General features: G+C 38.7%; 1 protein-coding gene across 7 annotated transcripts in view; it reads right to left on the bottom strand.

The window, feature by feature from the left end:
* Positions 1-27271, bottom strand: part of NCOR1 (nuclear receptor corepressor 1) — a 74350-nt gene that overhangs the window by 12622 nt on the left and 34457 nt on the right. For all 7 annotated transcript variants that reach the window (XM_026101376.2, XM_064523208.1, XM_064523209.1 and 4 more), the window contains exons 16-35: positions 22240-22370; positions 21517-21734; positions 19085-19147; positions 18267-18406; positions 17382-17508; positions 15294-15849; positions 13201-13330; positions 12725-12920; positions 10231-10404; positions 9151-9311; positions 8677-8797; positions 8473-8574; positions 7877-7974; positions 6910-7078; positions 6209-6349; positions 4648-4731; positions 3882-4138; positions 3154-3514; positions 1804-2028; positions 847-1056 (exon numbers count right to left, since the gene is read on the bottom strand). In XM_026101376.2, coding sequence (XP_025957161.1) covers positions 847-1056; positions 1804-2028; positions 3154-3514; positions 3882-4138; positions 4648-4731; positions 6209-6349; positions 6910-7078; positions 7877-7974; positions 8473-8574; positions 8677-8797; positions 9151-9311; positions 10231-10404; positions 12725-12920; positions 13201-13330; positions 15294-15849; positions 17382-17508; positions 18267-18406; positions 19085-19147; positions 21517-21734; positions 22240-22370 — 3664 coding nt within the window. The remainder of the gene's footprint in view (positions 1-846; positions 1057-1803; positions 2029-3153; positions 3515-3881; positions 4139-4647; positions 4732-6208; positions 6350-6909; positions 7079-7876; positions 7975-8472; positions 8575-8676; positions 8798-9150; positions 9312-10230; positions 10405-12724; positions 12921-13200; positions 13331-15293; positions 15850-17381; positions 17509-18266; positions 18407-19084; positions 19148-21516; positions 21735-22239; positions 22371-27271) is intronic.

The raw sequence follows: 27271 nt of genomic DNA, 5'->3' as shown, positions 1-27271 counted from the left end.
AAGATTTCTCTTGACATTTCAATGTGAAACAGTTCTTCAAACTCATGTCCCATAAATAAAAACTCCAGCACAGAAATCTCTTCAAGTCTCTTCACAATGAACAGAGTTGCACAGTAGTCACTCTGTTTTTCTGTAACGGCCTCATCTTCTAAAGCATTACTTTTAAGTTCTGGTCATTTCTCGGCTCTCTCTGGCAGGTTCCTGGCATCTGATGAGTTTGAAGTTACTAGTTCATTTGCCTTTATAAGTTGTTCCTCAATTTTTGTCCTTTATGCTCTTACGTTTAACTCATCAAGACTTCCGTTTTCTTTGTTTGAAGACTTACACTTTCAAAGATGTCTTTTTACTTTTAATAGTTTTGTCCCACTGCTGTTATGTGTTTTCAAATGTCCTGATTTATTGAAGTTTTTTCCCATCCTGCCACAGGTCACACATTTACTGGCTATCTAAAATATGTCTTCTACAGACCTTATCTTTTTAGCTGCTGCTTTTATTTTCATTATAAAGAAGCTCTCATTTTGATATAACTCTCCTTTCTGAAGTTCAAAGATGAGTTAGAATATGCTCCTGAATATCAGTTTAAACAAATGTAAAACAGTTTTGCTTCTTGAACACAAATAAGTGTTTTAGCTTTCCCTTTATTCTAGCAATATGGATTATATAGTTTTGCTTTACACCTGCAGAAGCCAGTTAGACATATGACCACTCATTTACAAACACATACATATGTGTATGCACATATATGCAAATATATATATATTAAAAAAATACAAAACAAGCAAAAAATAATGCATCAAACCATATATCCAAAACATGCTTTAAAGAATATCAGAAAAAAAGATGTACCTCTTGCGCCAGTGTATGGGAGAGCTAAAGTTTGCTCTCTAGGAGATAATCCTCTGGTTACATCAGGACGTAAATTGACTTGCATCTGCTGTGAGGTAATGTAGTCATTTAGGATTGTCTGTCGTGTATTCTCCATAGCATAAAGCTGATACTGACTGGGGTAGCCAGGCGTGGGTGAAAGCTGCCTTTGGAACAGGTAAGCAGCAGCAGCTGAGGATGAGGAAGGAAAAAGAAAATCTAGCAAGCAGCACTAGTGACACAGAACCAAAGCTTTAGGATGTTTCTTTAGTTTCAATGGGAAGTGCTATTAATTCTTTCTAGCCAGCTCCAGAAGAAATAAACGAGCATTTTCATACTGATGTTTTTGTGTTTATGCACTGCACATAGAAGACAGAAAAAGCTAAACAATCCAGACTGAAGATCTGCATCACAGAAGACTTAGATAAATTATAAATCCTGAAATTCTGATGTAGTGAAGGCTGAAATACCTACAGAAAGCTAGAATACCTCACAGAGGTGGACTGATCAATAGGTTAAAAGTAAATCTGGTATATTTAGTATCATCTGAGGGTATTCTAGAGATAATCCCCCAGTGAGAGTCATAGTCCTGAACAGAGGGGTCCTGATTACTCTTTAACTCTGTAGCATCTTCCACACCCTTTGTACAGCTTTCCTGAAAGCTTCTAATGCATTTCACAGATGCTTATTTCAAAATACTATCTGAACTTTTAAAATAACAGAAGTGATCTGTCAGTATTATATAAGAATACTTAAGAAGTTTCCTGGTTAGATATTAAACCTCCACCAAAATGAAACCAAACCACAAGAGTGTATATAATCCTTTATAAATCACATCCACCCATTGATATTTGCGCTTTTTAGAGACATCTTTTCTGTGCAAAGTATACATTTTTAAAATAAATAAATAAATAAAGCAAACAAACTCCACATATTTACCAGGATCCAGAGCCCTGTGAAATGGCATTGCAGGATCTAAGTGAGGAGGGAGGTGACTCCTGTAGACTTCAGGAGTGGCTCCTCTGTGATGGGGGTCAAAAGGACTGTGAGTCACTACAGGATCAACCCCTGGGACTGGAGATTTTGCAGGCACACTTTCTCTCTGTGTCGGAGTAAGCGTATTTTTCCTTTCATGATTTGCTGGCTTGCCAGAAGATATTCCAGCTAACAAACACAAGGAAAAATATTTATTTCCAATAGAAGATTCAGCTATAAGCATCAACTGGTTTCCAAGGAAGGTTCTAGTGGACCCTTTGATCTGCTACAATAAATCACAGAACATTTTATACTATGAGCTCTTCCTGGTGAAAAATCTTAAATCCAGCTAACTAGGCTGGGCCTGCACTTTATCATACTATCCTCCTCATCTGGTTACCTCTACCATTCACTAATAGCACCTACCCTCAAAACATTACACTTGTAGGCAACACGAGCATTAGGGGTCCATTAGGAAGTGTTGCCAGCAGGTAAAGGGAGGTGATCCTCCCCCTCTACTCAGCCCTGGTGAGGCCACATCTGGAGTACTGTGTCCAATTCTGGGCTCCCCAGTACAAGAGAGACATGGAACTACTGGAGAGAGTCCAGCGTAAGGCTACGAAGATGATTAAGAGACTGGAGCATCTCCCCTATGAGGAAAGGCTGAGAGAGCTGGGCCTACTTAGCCTAGAGAAGAGAATACTGAGAGGGGATCTTATCAATGTATACAAATATCTTAAGTGAGGGTGTCAAGAGGATGGGGCCAGACTCTTTTCAGTGGTGTCCAACGACAGGACAAGAGGCAACGAGCACAAACTGAAACACAGAAGGTTCCATCTGAATACGAGGAAAAACTTCTTTACTGCGAGGGTGACAGAGCACTGGAACAGGTTGCCCAGAGAGGCTCTGGAGTCTCCTTCTCTGGAGATATTCAAAACCCGCCTGGACACAATCCTGTGCAATGTGCTCTAGGTGACCCTGCTTGAGCAGGGGGGTTGGACTAGATGATTTCCAGAGGTCCCTTCCAACCGTAACCATTCTGTGATTCTGTGAACACTTTCAATGAGATCCAGAATCAAATGCAAATTGAGACCGAACTACCTCCTACCTCCATACTACAGTATGGCAGATTTTCATTTTTGTATTTAATTTAACAGCTTAGGGCCTTCTAAAATTCCTGCCAGCCACCCTCCAAATTGAGCAGAATGATTAGAGTAAAAATGAAGTGAAACAGACTACAGAAAATAGTTTAATAATAAATTTTAAATGAAATTATTCAAAGTCCTTATCTTACTCCAGATAGGGATAACATACCTTCACTAACTCTATTCATCATAGGTGAACTTCTGGACATTGGACTCTGATAGTTCACAGGTGTCCTTCGTGCATTGGTATCATCATAAATCCCAGGGCTCAGTTGTGATTTGGGAGTTTCATGAAGAGTTGACCTGAGAACAGAGGGACCAGAGCTGACTACTGACGTGTGACGGGAACGTACTGCATCCCCGGTCTTCACATCTTCATATTTTCCTCGCTCCACCACCTTCACGTTTTCTGGCACCATTTCCAGCTGAGGCATTCCACGGGGTAGCTTGCTTGGTCCAGTGATTAAAGATTTTACATTGTGTTTGATTGCAGACTGGCCAGAGTTGCTTTCATATTTTATGGGTGTACCCTGCAAAGGTGAAAAAGATCAGGTAAGGCTACCTTGCCAGTGTTCCACTGCTGCTAAGAAATCGTTTTGTTTTCATCACAGTTCATTGCCTCTATCACATTTTCTAATACTACAGCACACAATACAACTGGATCTTAGCCATCGTTATTTGTCAGCTCTCCAACACTTGCTCGCAAGGGTGTCCCCTGCACATGCAATGTCAGGGTTTTTCTAATAAGCAGAAAATATTTTAAAGCTTTACAAGTGGGTAGTTTCCTGTATAAAAACAAAACAACCCCTGCCACAACATTTCTGATTATGCCAATATCCTGAATTGATTCATTACTGAGTTTTCAAGCAACTGTCCAGTACTCCTTTGTATATTTACCTGAGATATGGAGCCCTCTATGATTGGCCTGGTCGTCTGCACCATTTCAGGAGTCTTGCGACTTTCTTGGCTCAATAGATCCTGTCTTGGGATTTCATGGATGGAACGACCCATTTCTTTTATAGTAGTAACTCCATCATATGGCTTCCCCTTAGTAATGGCTCCTTCAAATGTCCTTATGGGAGGTGACTCTCTCTTAATCTGTTTAGGATATTTCAGGCCTTCTTCAAAACTTTCAGCTGTTGCTCTTGGTGTGCCTTTTATAGAAAGAAAGAAAGAGTCATATCACTGGTGTTAGCAATCACTGTCTTTTTATTTGTCATAGGCTATTATAACACGTTTGGAAAACTAAAAGAGGAAAAAAAGAAAATAACACTGAACAAATATTCAAGCTACTAAACGGATCACAAGTTACTTCAGATGCTGAGATAAAGGCAATAACATACATCTCAGATGTCTAGTGTTCATTTAAAATGGCTAAAATGGCTAAATGCCTAGTGTTCATTTTAAAAAAAAAAGGTGCTAATTACCAAGTATTCATAATAACAACAACCCATTTTGCAAAAGGAAAAAAATGCAATGTCTACACATGAACTTTGTATATAGCATATCAGAAAGCTCCCTATAGAAAATTTATGCTCTGAAAACAAATCTAACAGGCTCCACCTTTAACACAGCTAGCACCGTTAGCAACAGCTTTCAGTTTCAGAAATCTTGATTGCTGGGATGTAGTAAAAGTCTGCCTTCTAAACTAGCAAAATTTTACCTTGCATTATAGAGCCAGACAACACTGTTCTCTCTTTTAGTTCAGCATGTGGGCTGCCCCTCGGTAGTGCACGGCATATTAAACCTAAAATTAAATGAACGTAATTTAGAAAATTAAAGAACAAGGGTTCAAAAAAGGTGCTCCTTCTTACACACATCAGATACTATCTATATCATATTAGTGCCAAAAGGGCATAGTTGCAGTATGCTTGACATTGTATCAGCATGTTAGAGAGACCATCCTGCCAAAAAACCCTAAAGAACAAACCACCCCCCCCCCCAAAGCCCTTCCGTCCAAGTATTCACCCCATTACTTTGTTGCAGGGTTTAACAGCTTTACAAAACACATTTACAAAACATTTTTATAATTAAGCTTAAATCTTCTCCCAGAAGCAGTCACCGCTTCTCCAACACTTTGCTTCAGTTCCCTTGACAGGTGTATATATACATACATACATACACACACACATATATAATTAAAAAAGGATTTATAGATGGGAAGCAGAACAAAAAGAAGAAAAAAAACCAAGCTAAAACATACCTCAACATCACCAACTTGATCAAAATTAAGACTGAATCAGCTGAACAGAGCTGAATTTATAGACCATAGTAAGAATCTAAATCAAACCCCAAAAAACACACAATTTTCCACAGTTTGCAGAAAGAAAACCTGTCAGTGATGAGACACTGGTATGCTGTATTACAGCAGCTTCTCCTATGTCAAACAAGCCAGAAAGCATACCAAATGCATCAGGAACTCAAAAGTAGCACTGAATTTCTATGTACAGCCTAGAAACTTTTCCAACTCATATTGTTCCATCTGATGAAGATGCACACGAAATAGCCTTTCAGGGCTAATCAAAGATGGGACAAAATGCTCTTTAAGAACAAGAACCTTTCTTACAGACTCCAGAGAGAATTTAGGCAAAAAACATTTTCTTGATATTTGTATTTTCAAAAGACATTCAGAAAGTTATTTAATGGCCTGACTTAACCTTTCCATTCCTAGTTTGATTAGAGCGTATTAAATTGAAATAATGCTAGGGATGCCCTAAAGCAGGACAAAGCAGAATATGGCAGCAGTGCAAGTCGTCTGCTTGGCATAATCTAAGCGATTGCTTATGCGAGTGCACAGGATCACACCAATCGATTATGACATTACTCCGCCACAGCTGGGAAGCAGTATTTCACTGAATGGGTGTCTCCATGGAGTCCATGCAAATAGGACTCAGTGTTGTTGGAGCCCTACAACAACCAGCTGCGATTGTGAAGAGCCAGTTATTCCTTTCAGCAGAGCTGACCTGTATTTTATAATTGCTAGCTGAATTACCTGCGATTATGGGAACGTACTTTGCCAAAAGAAGTATGAAAACTGCTATCTACTCCAGTAATATCTCCAGCCTGCTTTTATTGCAGCAGTTATTACATGAATTTGGTCAGTAACATAACATTTAAATCTAATTTCTCTTTTAGTCTGCTCTAGAAAACAGATCTAAACTCTCTTGTACCAACACAGAAAGGTTTTAATAAAATACACAACACCTTAGAAGCAGCCATTTTACCTTCCAGTGGTGCAGACACCGGAGACTCCCGCATTGACATTCCTTGTTTTATATTTCCTTCCATTGTATCATAACTTCTCTTTAAACCAATTTCATGAGCAGTTCTTGGACTCCTTGTTCCTTCACGAACATTTTTGATAGCTGCCAAAGTTTACAAGAATGTGGTTAGGGAAAGGGGAGGAAAAAAGTGAGTAATACATTTAATAATGGGACCAGAAAACACAATACCTTAACAACACAGCTTCAATATAATACCGAAACATTAAATCTCAAAGGAAATTTTTCATGGTTTGTTAACAAAAATTTGTTCAAAAAGTTACTTATTTATCAGTATTTGTACTGAAGTTCAAAGTTGAAGGACACATTACTTTTGATTTTTTATGTGGAACATTTTAAGTGTTTCCATAACCTTCAAAACAAAAGTGTTCCTGGACAAATTGGAAATGGATGGCACAGAAATTAAACAGCTTAACTGTTTTTCTGCTACACAGTACAGGAGGCTCAGAGAACAGGCACAATTTCTGGATCATTTTAATTTCTATCCCCTCAAAATACACAGGCAGGTCAAAGCTTCTCCCAGATTGCACCCCGGTGAGGTTTATACCTATTGACTGGGAGGAAGATATACTTCAGCTATGGATTTTAAAAGCAGAACCCACTGTAATCTTGACTTTGATCAGGTAGAATATACAAATACTCACTATCATAAGACAAAATATGTCCACTTTTGCCTTCATAAATAACATGGCCTTTGGCTGCAGCTTCCTCTCGGCACTTTTCTGGGCTGCTATCTTCTGTAGCTAGTCTGGTGATAGTTCCTTTCAATAATGTATCAGCTGCTATGCCAGACTGGGACAGAGCCGGTGTACCCTGCATTTAGATCAGTCAAACAGAATTTAGAATATGCATACTTATGCAACAGAATAGGGAGCACAGAAGGAAAAAAAAACCCCTAGATTTTAGATCTAGAAAACCAAATAATTTATCAAGCAGTACGACTTAAATTTCTGCCTCTATTATTAGAGATTTAATCTAAATCTTAGTAAAGTGATTAGTAAACAATTCATTGCCATCTTCAGGAAGAAGAATAGGAAGTATGATACCACTACCTATTTTGTGACCTGGGACATTTGCCCTATTATACCATTTTGGAGGAGATGGCATATACTACACTACTTTAGAGAGAGATATAACCTAATGGCTTCATAAAGTCATGAAACTTCCCTTCTGAGAAGAGAATTGCTCCTGTAACTAGAGACTGGAGGCCAACCAAAATAGTAATATTTATAAGATGATGAGACAAAAGGGCTTAATTTACCTTTCGGGCTTTAAACAGCACCTGTGCAAGACTGGTTATAATTTTATTTTTTGCACTCAGGTATGATACTATTTTCACAGAAGTTGCTCCTAAGCCTTCACTCAGGCATATTAAAAGCTCCGGTGATTTCAGTTACAAAATTTAAAGACTCGAATACGTCAAGATGAAATCTTGGCAACACTGACTTCAGTTACAGTGGGATTTGACTACTGGATTGTACTTAAACCTTCTTTTTTGAGGCAGTTCCTGTTCTGTGATACTAACTTACTTTTTTAGACATGTAAATATGTTCACAGCAATAGTTTAAATATGCTAGTTTGCTACAACCTTCTCAGTAAGGAGAAAAATACCTGAGTAATGGAGCCTCTCAAAGAAGGAATGGTCTCAACAGAAACTTTATTGGTTGGAGTTCCTCGTGTTATACTTCCTTCCTGTATTGTTGTGGTACCTGTTTGAAATAAAAAGATATCCTGAAAAATCTCACACACACACATGAAAAAAGGTAGCTACTCTACTTGATATAATTAAGAACTCTCTATAATGAGAGCTGTTTATACTAAAATACAAGGAAAACTTGCATTTGAGGCAGTTAAACCATTTCCTCTTTTAGCTTAGTCCTTCACAGATAATACGTGAAACAATCTGTGGTATTTAATTTCCTTTCTTTTGATATATTGCTAAATTTCATGTGTATTGCTCTGTGTATGCTCTAGTAGACAATTAAAGTTTAAATTTGGCAATGCCTTGAAACAAATGTTTTTAACTAAACGTGCAGATAGGAGGAGCTAGTTACAAATACACATTGTATACATGCCTCAGAAAAGAAGGACCAGATTAACCATTTAATACTTAAAAATGACACTTTAGCAGTTTTGGCTACAGAAGCTAATTCTTTCATTTTCATCAGGCTCTGATAAAGTTTCTTACTTAATCAGTATGACTTTACCTCGAACCACACCTTCATGTTGTGCCCTGACCAAGAGTCCCTCAGGTTGGGAATTCTGACTTCTAGGAGAGAATTCTTCTTGTTTGATATAGGGCAGGGAAGCTACTCAGAAGAAGAGGAAAAAAAAGTGGTTTTTTTGTTTCCTTAGTTATGAGTCATTAAATAGTCTATATAAAATGCTCATGTCAGCTTTTTCTTTCCTACCAGATTTGGCCGACTCCTGCTGCCTTGGCAACCCAAGAGATATAGAACCCACTGATGGCTTTGCTGTTTCTTGGGTGTAGGAAGCTTGACTATGGGATGTTAAATAAGTGCCAGGTGTTCCCTGAAACAACAAGTGTATTATGTTAAATCTTGTTTCTGGAATGAAGATTTACATGTATGTTTAAAGCAGAATGGTAAATCTACTATGATCCTATCTTAAAAAGCTATGGTAGCACCACTGCAGAGTATCAAAGCACAGAACACAAGGAGTCTTGTCTCTCTGCTAGTTTGGAGATACAGTTCATCTAAACTGAACATACTCAACCATGCTACTAAATGTAAATGACTGCAGCTTATTCTCTTTTATAAGGCACCTGTAATTCCCGAACTTTCAAGAAGAGGCAGGTACAGCTCTTAGATGTTAATATTGTAAACTGATGTAAACACAGATTCTCAAAGAATATATTATCTTACTTGTGAGATTGAGCCTCCCATGATAAAGGAAGGTTTTTCTGATGGCACACTTGTTTTGGAGGATGGAATGAGTGGTGGCGGTGGTCTGGTGGGTCTGGTTGTCGGAAGGCGGACTCCTTCGGGTATATTGGTTATTACTTGGTGAGGAGCTGGCTGGAGAACTTGGAGGTAAAAAAAAATGTGTATTAAACACTACAGTCTGTTTCAGCTCTATTAGTCAATACATAGACAAGAAAACCAAAAATAGCAGGTTCATGTGGCAATTTCCAACAGGAACTGCCCCACAATACCCAATATCTATATAGCTGTATTCACAACTCTGAAATTCACTGTGTCCAAACATGTATTATGCTTAGAAATTAAATGGGGAATATCTAACCTTGCGTAAAGGTACAAAAAGAAATAGTAAAAGCTACACCATAGAATTGAAAACTCTGAAAATTAGGCTTTTAACATAATGATCGAGGGTACATTCAAATTTGTGTTTTTTCTGTTTCTTAAGAACATTTTTATTCTTCATATTTGACTCAATTGTGTTCTATTTAATATAAACTTCCCTGATTTTGTCTTCTCTTAGCATAAAGACTCTGAAGACTACTCTGAAGCGAAAGGCAATAATCCAAGTTGCAGAATTAACACCTCCCAGTTAATTTTGTATTACTATTAAGCAATTATAGTCAGAAACTACTGTCAAGTATAGTAGCAGCACTCTCTTTTCCTCAACTCCCCCCCTTCGTAAGAAAGGCCACCCGTGAATATGACAGTATTTATATTAAGCTGAAACAACTCTTGATGACTTTGTTCCTATGCTAGTCTAACACATTTCAACTCATCCTATTTGGCTGATAAAATACATGTTAGCCAGCTGGTGCAAAAATGAAAAACAAAAACCATAACCTCATTGGAACTAGAAAATACAACTGAGTACCTATTTACATGCACACACAGAAAAACAATCTATTTTCTTCTTTCATTAGTGCACAAAGCATTTAGAAAATAATTTTGTATTACATGAAGTTGCAGAAGTCCAGCTTCCAAAGGCAGACTACTAATCACAGTGATATATAACAAAATATTTACCTGGGGGAACACTGTAGCGAGCTGCATTCATATCAGGCTGGGGAGAGGCTTTATTGACTTCTCTTGGAGATAGCCTGTATGGTGATGCTGACCTTGCTGCTGTATTTTGCACCTGTACTTCCTGTTCTATTGCTCGCTTGACTTCAGCATAAGGCATGTAAGCCACCGGTTTTCCTATGAAAGTTAAGGTTATCAGAAAGAAAGAACCCTAGATTAGAAATTAGTGTCAAAAGGTCCAGTCTACAACAGAATTGTAACAAAAGGCACCTATTCCAACATCAATGTATTCATCAGGACCTAATGTTTCACTTGCAACATATTTAAACCTGAAAAAGAAAGAATTACATTCAAAGTATCAACCCATCACTGAAGTAACCAAAAATTCTAAAGCCAGGAGATAGGCTCCTTCTAAACAAAAGATATAAACAGTTTTGCATACTAAGGCATGAGCACAGCAATTCCCATGTCAGCTTCCTGGCTTTCAATAGCATTCAGTGCTACTAACAGAAAGTAAGTCTTGTTACCCTTGTTATTCTTCTGATTAGTCCAGATTCAGACATTTATTTTAAAGTTAGCATACAGACAGACCTGATTATCCTGGAATAACTGACCTTTGCAAAGATTGCTTTTTTTAGACTAGTTACAGACATTTTATAGTTGTTTTCCAAAACTTGTTAAAAAGTAGTATTAAGATACTGCTTAATTTAGTAGCTGTGTTCTTGTGAAGTATTTTGTAGATTGTCGTCAGTCAGTTCAGCAACAGTTCCTTCAGTCTGACCAGATGCTCTACAACATATGCACTGTATATGAATACTCTGATGTATGTAATGACAGAGTTTTAAACAGACTGCGGCTCTCTCCTGCATGCAACACTGGGGTGGAGAAATTTCACATGCACAACAGATCTAAGGAAGTAGCTGTTCTGAAGATCTACTGACAACTCAGCCTCCTCTAGTTTTCAGATTAAGATGTCCAGGCTCATAGAAAGCATTTACATTAACCACATTATTCCTCCCTCTCTGCTTGCTTCCCTAATAACCTTGATTTTTGCTGGCAGAGACTTCACCCTAGAACTTTCTCACACATCATAATATACTACTGCCAATGTTAAAAGTTCTTCAGGTAGTATTTAGTTAAATGGTTTTTTAATAATAATAATAAAAAAATAAAAAATAATAAAAATAATAAATAAAAATATTTTTAGGCAACTGCAGACTTTCAACCTAAAGAAGCACATTTCAAAAAACGCAGTCTTTAAAAAGAAAACCACACACAAGTACATAAGCTCCCTTTTTATTATTTTAACAGGCAGAAAACTGGTATGTTACTTTCATTTTACTTAGGTAAAATTAATTTAGATGTAGAATTTTCATAACATAATTTAAAATTGTTATGCTTGTTAAATACAGAATGCTCGTGTTTCCAAGAACATGATAGTTTATGTTGCTAATGCTGTGGAGACAACAGAAACAATATATGAGGATGTAAAATCTAAGAATGCAGAATTATGCATCTATGACAGTATCTCCTTTGTAGTAAAGAAAGCTGGGTATATAGAGTTATACCCTTTCCCACTCAGAACTGGGATTCCCACAGGATATGGTTTTCTTGTTTAAAAAAAAGGCAATCTTTTAAAACGCTGGAATTTGTAAGCTGTTTATGGAATGAAAATAATTTCAGTTCAAAGCATGAAAGCAGTAAGATGAATGTCTAATGAAAGCTAATGGATGTATCTCCTGGCTCTTATGCGGAAATTTAAGTGATGTAATATCTTGTCCATCTGAGTCACTTTCCTGCAGCCAACAATGGTAACAGGCAAGTCCTTACTTGGTCTCACCCAGACAGGTTCTGCGAACAACAGTTTTAGCCTTGTTCTCTACCACAGATCACACTAACAGCCACATTCAGGAAAGGTCAGATCCCAGGGTTCAGGTCAAACCCTGTCTCCAAGTAACATCTATTTATACAAATGCAACTAGCCATCATATTCCCAGGAGCAGAACTTTTCACATAGCCCTTTGGTGGCCCAACAGCCTACAGTATGACTGTTCGAGAATCTTTTTGTGCCCTACTCCAGGGCTCAACGCTCAAGTACACCAATGCAGTTAAACAGTCCTCTTACTTGTGCTCATACAGCTTCAGGAATTCTCTCTCATATTCAGCTTAAGCTTCTGAAAAAGGGCTTCCCCCAGAGCACTCAATTATGTGGGTCTTCTCACCTGCATGCCTAATCTTATTGAATTATTTCTTTGTAGAAACAACTGTCTTTTTTGGATTTAGCCCAAATGGAGCCAAGTTCTTCTGCCTTATCTAAGGGGTTTACGAGGTAGTTCTTTCAGTTCCCTGGCATAGTAATTGCAGCAGGATTTGTCACAGTGGATAGGTTTCTCCAATCAAGTGCCATCAGAGAGCAATAACTGATCAACAGGACACTAAAATTCTTCATTTTTAAGTGAGGCAGACAGCGTAATATGCAGATATAAAATCCATCTACCTTCCCACTCCACATTAGGGCTTTTGGAAGTGCCACACGGACTTGCAGAGCTTCGATACTCCATATCCAGCTGCTCCTGCCTCTGGCGTTGCTCCTCCAGCAACGCTGACTCATGCATCGCTTTAATGTGCCGTTGATAGAGCGCATAACCACTCACTGGTGTTCCCACAGGTACGGTGCACGGGCTGCAAGAAACCTACAAGGAGGGGAAGGTGTTAACAGCAGGTACATTAATACACATATTTACTAAAGTAACTGTCTTTTGCTTAATGCCTCCATTGAAAAGGGTGCAGTCTATGTATGTTTATTTCTGGTATATTTATTTGTGCTTAACTTACTCCCCCTCAAAAGTATGATAACAAAGCAAATGATACGTTTCTTCCTTTGCTTTATGATTTTTGCTGCTTTTGCGCTGCATAAAATTAATTCTACAGACAAAAGATGCTCCTTCAAACATCATTTAAAACATCCCATACCATAGGTGGTATGACAGCAGCTCGATGGTGAAGTTGTTGCAGGTCCATCTGCCCTTGCTTTATCGTGGATGATACCAGTATTGATCCAGTGGGGTTTAACAGTGAAGGCTTTGACTCTCTACTGAAGATTCTGGAAAAAGAGAGATGGGAGGGAAAAATAGGACCAAAAGAGACCAAGATTAAACGTCTTGATAAACTCACAGGCAAAAGTATGCCTCTTTCAGCTTCAAAATAATAGCACAACTAACAGTGGATAAATAGCTGGAATATCAAATCATGTCATGTTTTGTTCCATGGCATATCTAGTAAAATAGGCACAAATACTGCAATATCTTAAAATATATATAAATACCAAAAGGGTGTTCAAAAATCTCCCAAACCAAAAATTTAAGTATGCAGTTTTCTACGTACACAGTACTGCAAGAGTGTAACCTTCGTTACAAAATATGCTTTGGGAAAAAAGAAAGATGGGAAGCACAAGATATATTTACTATATAGGAGAAATATAAACAGTCATATATAGCAGATTTTTCACATAGAGAGTTCGTATATTTGTGAACTGGAGAGAGGATGCCTGAAGAGGCAGGAGTGCAAAAACACAGTCAACTACACTTTTCAAAAGAGCACATGCAGAACAGTGATACTGGATACTTTTGACATTTAACATCTATCCTTGGTACTGCGTGTATATTAAGACCACTGGGAGGGAGGGGGCAGTGGCTCTGATGCCATACTATGGTTATGCAGGAATCACAGCACATGAAATCTTTTAGTGATCTGTTATCATCAGCAATGTCAACCTCTCCCAAAAAGTAAAAAGGTTCCAAGGACATGCAGCATTGTCCATTTAAAGGACTACATGCTCAGGTGGGTTCTCCACACTGTTTAGGGCTAAGTTCTCAGGAACTAGTGACTGCATGAAGACACTATATGCTTTGAAGAAAGAGATCATCCATTTCTCAGGACGCTTGCCTGTTAATTTGTAGACAGGCTGGTAAGAGTGAGAAATACTTTCACTACACTATCATTAATAGTCTTTAGGAGAGTCAGTTCTACCCATCGATACAATACGGTTCAGTTGCAATAACTGGGTAAAAGACTCTAGAGGTGATATAAGCAAATAAATGTGAGATATGAAAAGATAACTAAAGTATCAGTATTTTACACTGTTTGATTTGTTTATAAAAGTGTCATCTCTTACTAAAAGATTTATTCAGGCTGTTTTTTCCTGTCAAATTCAGAGAGTTTTGGATGCATTCTACTAAACTGAGTCTGTGAGAGCAAGAATCAATTAAAACAACTTCATCGCTGAATTTTTTGCTCTGCATGCAAACATTTCCACTAAAGGAAACGGAGAGCCCATGTACTCTCCCACACTAACCAGTCATCATAAAGAACATTCCAAATCTACTTCTGAATGAGTGGCTTTGTACTAAAGTATTGTGTAAAAGCAACCAGCTACCCAAACCTAACCAAAGGACTTCAGAACAGATCCAGTTACATGATCATTGTTAATTCTCTTAGTGGGTAGATGGGGGAGCTTACAAAATTCCCCAAGTTACTTGCTTGATTTTTTGAGTAGGTGACTGATTTTTTAAATAGATGTGTACCAGAAAATCCTGCAGCACCCGGCACCAGAAGTACCACAGACTGACTTACCATGGTAAGTCATGCCAAGAGCATCTGGACTCCTTTCATGCTTTGGCAAATTTTCATTGTTTCAGTTAGCTACTATCCTTTCCAGAGATTTGTTTAGTAAGATTCCCATTCTCTGAACAGATCCAAAATGGCTTGATTTCCTTTGCTGTCTAGCTTTCCAGGGAGTTGTGCTAGTTTGCTGCTTACCCAGTCAGTCTATTGCCATGGAATTCCGCCTTACTCTGCCTCAGAAGAGCCTTCTTCTGGCTTTTCATCAGAATTTTAAAGTCAACACTTCCCTCTGTTGCACTTCAAAAACTTTTTAGAGATTCTTTCCCACATTAGAAACTCCTAACAGAAGTGTTGCTACTGAGTGTAATCACTACTAAGTAACAACATTTTTTAAACAGCTTTTTAAGGATGGCAATTTTGAAACACTGAACAATTACACTCACCCTTGTCTGTCAGGTTCTCCATCAACTTCCTCATCAGCACTACAGGTGGCACTTGAATCATTGTCTGAATGGGATTCTTGTCTTGCTGCATTCACCTGTTGTGCCAGACTGAAGTCCATTTCCTCAGGTTCTGACTTTTCCTTGGGTTTCTCCAAATCTCTCTCTTTGGTATCACTCTCTATTTTCACTTGAATATTCTCTGGTAGCCTCATTTCAGTCTCTACAGGTTCAGCTTTGGTATGCACTGGAAGATTAAGCACAGGCTTAGCTTCAACTGGATGGCTTCTACTGTCAACCTCCATAGGCTCTTCTGCTTCATTATTTACTTCTTCTTTAACCTGTGGCTCAGAGTTCTGACTTTCAGCAGTTGATACACTTTGGGTTGTTAAGGAAGGAGATGTGCTGGTTGCAGGTTTAATGGTAGATTCCTGTTCTGCAGTTGCCTCAGTGAGTATCTTCGAAGCAGCACTCTCAGATGGAGTTTCTTCACTTGGTTTAGCAGGTTCTGCTGGAGAAGGAGATGGAGCACTTTCTGTATCAGAACTATTTTCAGCACCTTAAAAAAACAAAAACAAAAACAAAAAGTTTGAGTGTAAATGTTCAACATTAATGTGATCCAACCAGGCTTTGATCAACTGCTTTTTTTTTGAATAATCAAATATATGCCAGTTATCCCAATAACACAAGACCCTTGCCCTGAAGAACTGACTCACAAAAGGAGGGTAACTAAAAATCAGCAGATAAAGATTAAGGAGGGAGACAGGAATTGCAGAAATAAGCTTACATATTTAGCTCTGACCTTATAAAGAGCCAGATAGGTAAACTCCCATGCTTATGCCAAAGACTTGGTACTTCCATGTATGATGCAATTCTCTTATAAGAATAAGGTCAACATTTACAGTGGCTAAGGCACAACTTGAATAACTTAAGTGAACATGTTTTAGAGGCATCATTGGCAGAAGTGACAAAACACTGATTTTACATGAAAATCTGTCACCTTTTGTATGCAGGCTCTGAGTGCGTATTTACTGCATTTTGCAGAAAACCTTCTCTCCAATTCCATCTTAATTTTAGATAATAAATATGCTACACATAGGTTCTTCACTGCAAAAATCAATACCCTTCTATAATTGGTATCCAGTTGTCGACGCTGTTTACACCTTTCACAGAGCAAAGGAGACATTTTCAAGAAAACAATGCTTATTCACAAATGAGGTAAACTAGAATAGTTAACTTACAGCAAGAATTGCAAGTCAGCTTTAAGAATAATTTGTACTGATTCAAGGTTAAGCTTAACCTTTCTCCTCTTCTTCTACTATGTCATTACTTCCATTATATTATAAATAGCTTTTAGATAAATAAAAGCATTTAAGAAAAAGCTATGACTGCATAGAACTTAGAGGTTATATTCAGAAGTCTTGTTCCAAAGATACCAATCTTCATTGCTTAGAACTGCATCTATGGGAAACTTTGTTTAAATACAGCTTATCTTCAGACATAAGGCATTCTTTCTTCTAGAAATAAGACTTTTTCCCCATTCAGAGACGTCCATGCAAACTGGACCAAATTACACATAGACTGCAGCTTGAGAAAATTAGCCATATTCTCTGATTCATCACTTACGAATTCTACTGGTTACAGCTCCATAAAAGGCTGGCCAAAACAGACCTAACGCTGAGTGCCTGTTATTATTAGCAGTTGCAGGCAACAAATTAAAAAAAATGAATTTGCCTGTCTGAAGCTTTACTGAGATTATTAACTAGCAAAGATTACATATCCATGGTTCAGCTTGTTGCAACATGGACAATTTTTTTGACCATGTACCGTCTATTCAGCCTCTAGAAGATAGCATAGTCAAAGCATCTCAAAATATTAAGCAATAACATCTTAAGGGTGCTCAATACTAAATTTCTTTTTCCTCTCCAGTTAGAACTAGTGAAGTGAGTTCCAGTTGCTAAAATACTACTGAAACATAGTGTTTGAACACTACGTTATGAAGAAGAACATAGTTTTCTGATCATACAATAGTCTAAATAAAACATAAGCCCCTCTCAATAAATACAGAAACTTCCGTCCCAGAAAAGCTACCTTCGCTGTCTTCTGGATTCTCTTCTTCATTAGATGCTTCAATGTCTTCATCCTCCTGAGCTGACACAGTCGAAGCTACACTCTCACATTGTGATACATCTCGCTCCTCACGGGGTCTTCGAGAAGACTAATAAAGACATGGCATTTACATTGTACTGAAAATTTCCAAGTATTCCTTTTACATGCATTCCCATTTCTCAGTCTCAGGTTGAACTGAAGGGCAGATATCTCTGTTTAGCAGAGATTCATTCACATGGGGACACCATTTCAACTTCAGACCAGATTTTGCTGCTCCTGACCAAAAAATGCCAACAAGTTTGCATATAAACCACTCTCTAAAGATATATTTGTGGGAAAAACAGGACTAGGGCAGCAAACACAGAGACCAATACTCTTCATTTTGGCAGGTACAAGGCTAGGATGGCACTGCAGTTTGGGGAATTGCAGCCCTCACTATTCTACTTTAGATGCTCCCAAACTTTCAGCTCCTGACCTCTCACCAACACTCTTGCTCTGTTTTATAAGGTTAGTGCTTATTCTGTGACACAGGGCATATTTCAAGGTAACTATTCCATAGTGATGACCCGAACTTCTATAGTTGCTGATGCACTGATAAGGACTACGGTTTTCACAGCACTAAAGATTTATTCAGGCTTGAGTGTGCTGATAGAAAAATTTCCACTGTGTTTTAAAGCATGAAGTGGCTAGTGCCACAGGTCAGCAAACATCAGCAGTGTCTTTAGGAGATTTATGTTGTAACACAAAAACAAGTAGAAAAGGAAACAAGTGGTGATTGTGAAATAGTTTTAGCAAACTGTGATGAATGATTTCAGAGGGATCCTAAGTTGCCCCCTCAAATAATTGAAAACCACTGCACTTGCTCACCTTCTGTTTGTGCTGTTGAAGGAGACTGTCCAGATTGTGTCTCCTTTTATAGTTGAAGTAGAAGTTCTTACACTGAGCTTCACTTTTTGTCCCAACCATTTTGGCAATTGCTGCCCAGTTGCGCCCATGTTCCACTAAGCCTGTTCGAACATAAGAGAACAAATATTTACTATGATCAATAATTCAGCTATCCAAACCAAATAAATGGAAAAACAATACCTCTGGGAAGGGTCCAGCAGATACAAAGGCAATGTAGCGTTAAGTAAAAATAGTGCCGTCCTTGACAGAATTCTCACTGTGACAACGTATTTGACTACTTCTTACTGGATAGAAACAAACTGTTTCTACCTGAACGTCTGTTTATGTAGCCTTCAAACTTAACTCTTTGCTGTTGCTAATATGTTGACTGCCAAAAGAGTGATTTTATGCATATTTTAAGGTGACAATATCTGCCAAATGACTAGATGAGTTGTAAAATACACGAACTTTTCTGTGAAAAGAACGTGTCTTACATCAAAGGATTTTTTGTAACTTAGAAAAATATTACTTTGAAAATTTACATATGAAATACACACCTTCGCATCTGTTTCACATATTTCTGTGGACTGTATTGTGAAATACAAACATCAAATATTTCTAGGTAGCCCACAGGAGTAAAGTCAGTACAAGTCTTAAAAAACTGATTTTGTCTGGTGAAGGTATTTGCTTCTTAAAGAAAAAACAAAGAAAACCCAGCAAATTTCACATTAGTTATTCAATGTAGTGCTGCAAAGACTAAAAAGTATTTAGAAGTAAATCAAAAATTTTACAAGACTTACCTTTCTTAGCAACTTCCATTTCTTCTTCTGTCCAGCGAGAAGTCTCCACAGGCTCTGCAGAAGCTGAAAGAGAAACAAAGACTCCCATCAGAGAAAAGATCAGGAGTCACTCTTACAGCAACAATCATGCATCCCATAATGTATTAATCTATTTACATTAAGGCTCGTTCAAGTCACTTGGGAAAGCTGTTTCTGACAGCGGGAAGCAGTCAGCTTCCGTTAAACCAAATTAAGAGATAAAGTAGGAGCCGTCGCATTCTCAGCAGAGCAAACTGTTCAACCGTTCTGCTGACAAAACTGTGTGATAATTAAATAACTGTCAAGTAAGACTTGCAAGCAACTAAGATTATTTACCATTAAAGTTGTATTTAAGCTGCCAATAAGTACTATCAATCACTAAAAAAAGCATGTGAAACATCAGAGCATGCCAGTTGTGCCCTTTTTTTCCCTCTATGTGATCCATTCTTTTCTATGTACCTGTCAGGCTTCCTTACATTAAGATAACATTGTAAGGCAAGCGTGCTATATTCTACAATCGCGAGGCACCTTCTCCACTCTAACTATCCATATTTTAGCCTTCTAATAATAAATTTTCAGTGCCTTGACTACAGCAGAGTCTGAAGAGGCAAAACTGATTCTCAACTCAAATTTAACCTTGATCCTATAAGGCAGATACGGAGATAACTCAGGGTAAAACACGAATTAAACCAGTTTTCAAACACACTTCAAGATTCAGAAATAAAGATACTGTAAGTGTCCCGTTGTTTTTAAATACAGTTCACAATTATCAGGTACTTCCTCAAAGAAAGTTCTGCACTTTTCTCCCAGTCCTATTTTGCTCATTTTCTGAGTCACTAATACACATGATCATTTATAAAAATAATTACTGTGAAGGATCTTGAGAGATTTTTCCACATTTTTTCCCTGTTTCCTATTTTAAGTGCATCCATACTGCTGCAATGCATTGAACAGATGTCACAATGCTGTGCAAGGAGATCAGAATGTTGTGGGAGAAAGAAAAAAGGAATTCAAACTGAAAAAAGAAAAGAAATACACAGTCCAACATGGTATGAGCTCGTCCCACCATATATCATTGACTACAGTGGAAAAAACTGAAATGGTTATTTACTGAGAAGGGCGTACCAAGAAATCTATTTATCTTATGTTCATCGAGTCTCCTATAATCTCTGGATAAACAGAGACAAACAAAAACAAGCAAACAAAAAAAAGAATAGTAAGTATAAGAAACAGGAAACTAACTTTGATTCAATGCAAAACACTTTTCATTCACTTTTCTGGATTTGATATCATTCTGTTCAAATTTCTGAATGGCATTAAGCTGCAACAGACTTTGCTCTTCCAGGAACAGAAACCTCTATTCATTTTTCATTGATCTGCAATTATGCATAGCATGCAACATGAACTCTTCAAAAGCAGATGCTAGGTATAAGCAAGATCAGCCTTACTTCCATTAACAAGCAACACAAATAGAACACTATGAAGTATCTGATCCACTACCTCACTACTCTGGATTTTCCAAGAAATCCTGCAAAAACTGTAAAACAAACAAACAAACAAACCTAAAACCAAAAGTTATTATTGCCTCAGCCTAGTAGCTGGGAGGGGGGGGAAAAAGCCATATCCACAGAACTGCTGCAATCTCTGATGTTTACAGTTAAATGAACATCCTATATTGTTTCTGATGTGCAGAATATTTAAGCAATAAGAAACTTGTTACAAACTCCAGAAGAATCTCTGCCTGCAACTCCCCAGCTAGAGTTAAGAGTAACAGATTTTGACATGGCATAGCACTAGAGGAGAAATAAAGTCCCATGCTGTCATGGATAATTATTTACTAACCACAAGGTATTCTGTTTGCTTGTGTTTCTGCACCACCACAGATTATGTCAGCCTTCCTAGAAATGCAGCCAGAGATAGTATACAGTGTTTTCTAACCATACATGCCAAGAAAGTAACATTTTTACTTTAAGTAAATCCCTCGCCATCTAATGCAGAAACAAAAAAAAATTGTGAGGATCTATTTCCAGTTATGAAACTCCCCAAAGTACTCAAATATCAGGCCTACTTATTCAGCAATAACCTCTGTGAGCTACAGCCTGTAAGTCAATCTGTGTCAAAGGCACTTGAATCGGATCCATCTTTAACCCTGCAAACTAAGAAAAAAAGTAGTTATCACTGAAAGGCTCAATTGCTTTTTTCTCACATGGTTTTAACAGTCATAGCTATATACAATTCGCTTACATGCAAGAAGTGTAACAGTACCTAATACTCAAAGAATTGTAAGCAGGCCTAAGAATAAAGATGTAATATTAAAAAAAATCCAAAGTGCATGGCATATGTGGAATACAGCCTTATGCCAGTGAAGTGCCTGACTACCACATGGGTCCCCAAGTGCCCTAAATGCTACTCACAAGGTTCTGGTGGCGGGGGGAGAGGAGGTGGTGGCTCTTCAGTGGCCGCAGCTGCAGCGGCATTTGCTTGTGCAGCTTCATTTGTCATTGATCTGGTGATCCTGCCCTTACGACGACCTTGACTATTGGCAGTTTTTCGGCCCCGAGGAGTGGCCTGCTCCCTTTCCTCCGTTTCCTCTGGTGCAACTTCAGTTTTGTCCTTTTCTTTGGTGTTCTCTCTGAGAATAGTTAAAAAAAACAATTCAGACACATTCTGAGAGCTATTAAAGGCAGATATTCCTGAAAATGGATGTAAAAACTGTGCATCAGATCTTACTTCCTGTTTTGATTTGAAGAAAAAAAGGCCACTTCATAGTGAAACAGAGTTCACTTATTCCCCAAAAGTTAGAGTTGCTAGAGAATAACACAGATACATGACATTATCAACTCCAAAGAAAATACAAACACTTTGACAAAACATCAAAAAACTCCCCACCAACAGCAAGTCACAATTTAATAAAGTCCTCTGACTTTTTCACCAGTCTGATTAGTTCAGACAGACAAGGAAACTGATATGTCCAAAAATAAGTGCTTAATGCACAAGAACTAACTGAAATATGAACAATCCTTAGTCAAGATTCACTGTCAGGCTAACACCAATCCCATCTTGATCTTTGCAAAAAAACTGCAAAAAAGTCACTGCAATCTAAAGGGAATTGACTCATTTTCAGTACATATACTTACTTAGATTCCTCCTTCTCATCCTTTTCCTCTTCATCTTTCTTTTCCTCCTCCTTTTTCTCTGTTTTTTCTGCTTTTTCCTCTTCTACTTTTTCTTCTACCTTTTCTTCTTGAGAAGGACGAGCAATTTGTTGCTGAAACGAAATGGCATTTACACACATTATAACAACTCGATCCTACAAAGCTGCAGCAACTTTTCCTCAGAGCAGCCCAAACCCCGGCCCCCAGCTTGCCCCCCGCCCGTTACAGTCACCGCATACCAGTCAGCCTAACAGCAAAACGCCTCTGCCAGCAACTGGAACACCTATCTGCACCCTGAAATCGTAACACCACGATCGTCCGGGCACATCTTCCAAACTTCAAAAGTCCCTTTTGTCACAAAACACTTGATTTCTATATATTGACTGTATATCCTCAGTCCCTCTCAATTTATTTTCACTTATGTTTCTTCTAATCAGCTGTTCTAGTCAGATACTGTATTTTGTCTAATAAATCCCATGGAGGTGCAAGCGTCTTCTGCAGAGGGAGCGCAGAGGTGACAGGCGCACAGGTCTCTGCTCACAAATCTGTGCTGCTGTATGCCACATGGCATACCTTTATGTTAATTGGAAGTGATCCCTGCAATATGAAGCTTGAAAATGAACAGCGAAGTTTTAAAAATGCTTAGAGAGTCTGACCAACATCTTGCATACTAATGGTGCTGCTCCTCTCAAATTTTATTTTTAACTGTACCCATTTTAAAATAGTGAAACGTGATAGTTCACAACTTGGAAGCAGATGAACTTGCAGCATGAACACTATGACCAAATCTAAGCCACCTTCTCAAGGCTGTCATTAGTAGTAAGAAATACAAATATTCAAAAAGATTGAACCACAAAATTCTTAGATTTAGTTTCCAATTAATTTATGGAAGGAAAATTATAGTTTAGAAAATCTTTTACTGTGGTCTTGATTGAGATTAAATGTAGTGCTGGAAAGAAATTCCCTTAAGATATAGAACCTCATACAGTAAATATTTATTAGACTTAGTGTGGGATACTTCCACTTTGGAACCTGCTTAGTCACTGTCTATTATCCAGATTAAAAGCTGTTTAATGCAGCAGCACTCAACTTTGTGGCCCAGACCATAAACCTTCTTCATCATGAAAAGGTGCCTAAATACCACTTTCTGCCATCCACAATGTTTTATTTGCGCACATCCAAAGCATCTGACGCTTTCTAACATTGCTGAATTTCTACCGTGCCCACAGCTTGCCTGCAACTTTCTCCCTCTCTAGGTTAAAATAACAAGCAGTAGTTGGCTGCCACTAAGTAAATCACAGAACCCACTCCCCAAACTCCCCGAACCCTGCCAAGAAGCAAACGGCAAATGAACGAATTCTCCTGATGGGCCCCACAAGCCAGCAAATCCACATTAAGCATCTAGAGCTTAACTCATTATGCCCATTCACACTCAGCAATAACAGTAATAACATGATCTTCTAAGAGCCGCAGTGGAATCCGGCCTTCTGTGCTAGACCCCATACGGCAAAATGAGGAAAAAGCGCCTTGTACCGCACACCAGGTTACAGCAAACTCCAGCTAAAGGAGTGCAGGCAGGAGGCAGGGAGGGAAGCAAAGAACAAACTCTCCACCTCCTCTCTGAAAATACATAGAGTTATTTTAAATACATGTTTATAGTTTAAGTTATGCCTTAAATACTTTTTCAAAAAAAACCATAAGGAATGTAAAAGAGGGAAGGGAGGCAGATACGGCCAAATAGAGGGAATCATCCACAGGAGTTCACACAGATGGGGCTTGAAAGGGTTGAACAAGCAACTTCAGTCAATTCAGCGCTGCAACACCTAGATGCTATGCACTCAGACCCGGTGTGTGCAGGGTTGAGTTGTTCCTTACTGGGCATTAGACTCTGCAAAACAACTTTAGATGCAAAATACTTGTCGTATTTATGTAAAGCTACCTTTTAAACAAATGCCTAAAGCACACTTGGCAATTCAAGGAAGGACAAGGACAGAGGTCTAGAAGATTATCGTTCAAGGACTGCATTAACCCAGATATTCTAGTCCACTGAAAAATTCCTCAAAATAGTTTTTGTTTGTTTGTTTGTTTGTTCTAATAGAAAGGATCCTTCCTATTAAGTGTAGCAGCAGGTGTCACTGTTTCATTAACAAAGCTGAGGCTGGAAATTGTCATAAAAAGGACTTGTTTCTGACATTTTAATTATGTGAACTGGAGCGGATGCCCCAAACACTAACTGCTGTTTATTACCTTGCTGCAAAATACTAGCATTTAAGATACTGGCATTACTTGGCTATCCTCAAAAATTCCTTCAAACAAAATGTCAAAAAGACATGCCGAGGTAAATTATTTCCATTGTGCTACACAGATTGGCCTGAAAAGCAAGGAGTTAAACAAACTGCATTTTGAAAGAGACTGAATTTTTTTGAAAGAAACACTCTGTATGTTTTACATATAACCTAACTGTAAAACAGCTGCTGAGAATCCGTCCCCTGCTCTCTCTGCCTGGCTAACTCAACGCTCCAGTCTGTCAACAACAGGATTCTCTGTTCCGCAGTGAATTTATTTAACATGCATGATCAAAATAGGTCAAGGGCAGGTTAAACACAAACCTTAAAACAGTTGAAGCCTCAGTCAGCGACGTACCTGCACATTCATCTGTTGATTAAAACTTTTACTATCCAGGCAGGGGGACGGGCTTTAATTCAGGATAAGATTCAAAAGGACAAAAGCCACAAGAGCGCCCACATCACACCGCTCTCCAGCAGAGCTGCCTGACCCAGCAACGTGTTTATTCCAGGAAATTGTGTCATTCTGCCACTTAAGCTGCCTACGGAAGAGCTCCCATCTCCCATGCGAGCGTCTCATCTCCCGGGGTCGCCCGAGGTGAGTCCCGCGAGCGCTGCTCGATTGGCCCCCGCGCTGCCCGGCGGATTTCTGTCTAGTCACATCACCGGGCTGCGCCAGCTGCCACCGGGCCGGGTGGCCGGGGCGGCCGCAGGCAGCCGGCCGTGCCGAGCGGGCCGCGCGAGCGTGGCAGCAAGCGTGCCTCTTCCCTAAGGCCGCTTTGCTGCCGGATTTCCAGTGAAAAACGTTAGCTAGAGAGCCTGCGATCCAAGAAACAAGCAAGCAAGCAACCCCCCTCCCTCAAACACTGTCCAGCCCTTCAGCTAAATCAATAAAGTGGGTGCTTCAACGACTTATTTAGGGAATTATCTATAACAAAACCTATAACAAAACCTTTGCTCCATAAACTCCCGATACCCACTCATCAAACTAAGAAAACAACGGCCCTCCCGGCTAGGTGGAGGGTGCTCAGTGCTCTTGCAGGTCTCTCCTCTAGGCTGACAGACCATTTTGTACATCAATAACCCCTTAAACTGTCCATTTTTGTGCCTCAGTAGCAGGCACTCCTTGTTCTCTGTAATGTCCAAGGATCCACTTGGATGGACAAACCATTTCAAAGAAACTACTAGACAGACAAAACTATGAGATTATCACTTCCAAGTAGCTGAAAATCTAAAGGCAGAGTTTGCTCTTATAGCTGCTCTTTTTTCTAGTACTATGTTAGAAACTTGCTCTCCATTTTAAAAGGCATTTTTGGTTCAAGACACACTTGTTTAGTTGCCTCTGTGAGCACTCTGGAAGGGCTTCTGCAGCATTTTATAAAAGTTACTTTCTAGACCTACTTAAGGACAAAAAGCTATTCTAATGCAATACTTAACTTTACATGCCTGTAATCCAGTGTTCAAGTTCTTTAAAGTAAAAGCCTCCACCGGACCTCAAGTCAAGTTGTACAGACTAAAAACTTTTCTGAAGGATTTCAACATCATTACCACGATGAGTATCTCCTCCACTGCAATACTCTACCCACTGACCTTCTAATTTACAAAAATATGTGATTTCAGATTTTGTGCTGAAGCACCTGCTATTGGTGTAAACACACCTTGGAGCAGCACACCATAAATCTTACACATTTGGTGTTTGCCAAGCAAGGAAGTTTCAGGTTGCTGCTCAGAGACAGGAAAAATATCAGCCTCAAGCAAAGCTGGGCTGGAGGAGGGAGAGCGGGGATGAACTGCCTTCTGCAGCCATAAGGTAAAAGCTCTGCCAAGCAAGGCAGTTCAGCGTTCCCAAGTTCCTCACGACTAGCCTGATGCATCTGTCCCACATGTACCTAATTAATCATTAATAAAAGTGAGAAATACAAATACAATTTTGGTGCTGTATGATTCCTTGTTACTAATTTTACTAATAAATATCCTGTAACTACAATACTACTAAATTTAAGCTTTCAGGAAAGGTAACAGTCCCACATTTTGAATGCGCAGAGCTTTTCCCTTGAGTTTGCAGGTACACTTTCACATTCTTCAGATCTGCAAGAGTCTGACACGTATATATATCCTTGAGATGGGGCACACAAGTCTGTCCAGCAGTTGTTCCTCACACAAAAAGCTCAGGGGTCTGCTGTAGTACTTAATATGGATCAATGACTAGCAACTAAGACCTCCAACTCTGCTAAAATTCAAAGAGCAAGTAATTTGAGTCCAATGAGCAACTACAGCAGGTTCTAAAGGGACAACTCATATCTGCAGTTATTTACATATAAATCAGTATTCACAGGAACAGTCACAAAGTCTGACAGAGCACCTTCCATTCCCTTTTACAGTTAGCTAACTTCATGATTCTATATACTAGCATACAAGGCTGCAATTAAAATCTTTCTAACTTCTATGCATTATTCAAGAAAGAGTCAAATAACTTACGGATTGAAAAAATCTATACAAATTTCAAATTCTACCAGTTCCAATATTCTAAAATGTAATGATCCTGAAAGACATTTAAATACACAGTTACGATCTTTGGAATACTTCAAAATTGAAGTTACAACCTATTACAGCTCAGCAGCAGTTATGTCTCCTCACCTCTTAAAAGAGCTGCAGTAGAACACCATATGGCAAAGATATCGCTCAACATGAGTACACTTACTATGATCACGCCAATCTGATTTTATACT

Source organism: Dromaius novaehollandiae, chromosome 19, assembly GCF_036370855.1.
Source record: "Dromaius novaehollandiae isolate bDroNov1 chromosome 19, bDroNov1.hap1, whole genome shotgun sequence".
In the NCBI taxonomy this organism is placed as follows: domain Eukaryota; kingdom Metazoa; phylum Chordata; class Aves; order Casuariiformes; family Dromaiidae; genus Dromaius; species Dromaius novaehollandiae.
Note: the sequence above shows the minus strand (reverse complement) of the source record. Positions and strands in the feature narration are given on the sequence as shown.